General features: G+C 35.1%; 1 gene segment (V, D, J or C); it reads left to right on the forward strand.

Annotated features, from left to right (window-relative positions):
* LOC107100018 overlaps window positions 1-367 on the forward strand; it is a 13,950-nt gene extending 13,583 nt beyond the window's left edge. The window contains 1 exon segment of the V gene segment in view: window positions 45-367. Coding sequence covers window positions 45-367 — 323 coding nt within the window.
* The last annotated feature ends 769 nt before the right edge of the window (window positions 368-1,136 follow it).

A 1,136-nucleotide genomic window follows, 5' to 3' on the forward strand; every position in this document is an offset into this window, starting at 1 on the left:
ACAAACCATGAAGCTGCTTTATGTTTTTGTCTCTGTGTCCTCAGAGTCCAGAGGTCAGGTCACAGTGACTCAGCCTGCAGCAGTGAGAGCTGATCTGGGAGGATCTTTTACCATCAACTGTAGAACCAGTCAGAATGTTTATGGTTCTAACCTTTTAGCCTGGTACCAACAGAAAAATGGAGGAACTCCCAAGCTGCTCTTTTACAATGTTGGCAACCGAGTCTCAGGCACTCCAAATCGGTTTAAAGATGGTGGATCAAACTCTGACTTCACTCTGACCGTCAGTGAAGTTCAGGTTGAAGATGCTGCAGTTTACTACTGTCAGAGTTCTCATCTCATCAACAGTCAGTGGGTGTTCACACAGTGAAAAACAGTCGTACAAAAACCTCCCTCAATTAGACTGAACTGAAACTTCATCTGAATCTCACACAGACAAACACAGAGTAACAGTCTTTTTTTTTTTTTTTTGCAAATATCTTTTCTAACAAATACTTTTCAGTGAACAGTTTACATTAACATTTATATTTCACAGGTATTTTTAAGGTTATTCATAGACTTGAATATTTTAATAAACTCTAAACAACATGATAGAAATAATCTAAAAAGAATGTAATTAAATGTCAATATTATAGATTTATAGATAGGTATAGATGCAAGAAATCCATCCCAACAATCAGATAATGATGTTTCTCTCCTGGCTAAAAGCTATCCTGAGGCTCTGAAAGGACTTCATATAAACAGTGATGCAATTTTTTAGCCTTAATTTTACCTGAGTAATCAACATATTATCGAAGGCAATTAGAAATAAAAAAATCTAATGAGCAAAATATTAGATGAATAGCAGCTTGGTTAGACCAGAAACAGATTTGAGATCTAGTGTTTTGTCATTTCGTTAAAATGGTTTAATCACAGTAAATGACTTCACTTCATCATTAATAAAGTTCAGGCTGAAGATTCTGTTAGAGCGCAAACTTTCAACAATCAATTTGTGTTCAGTGAGACTGAATAGACACATAACTGAAGGCTGTCAGTGCTATCTGAATGCAAATAACAAGAGCAAAAAACCTTTTTATGTATTTGCTTGCAAAGAAATGGCTTTAAAACAACATTTGTCATATTTACCAGAGATAAAGACT

Source organism: Cyprinodon variegatus, unplaced genomic scaffold, assembly GCF_000732505.1.
Source record: "Cyprinodon variegatus isolate N-32 unplaced genomic scaffold, C_variegatus-1.0 Scaffold930, whole genome shotgun sequence".
NCBI lineage: Eukaryota > Metazoa > Chordata > Actinopteri > Cyprinodontiformes > Cyprinodontidae > Cyprinodon > Cyprinodon variegatus.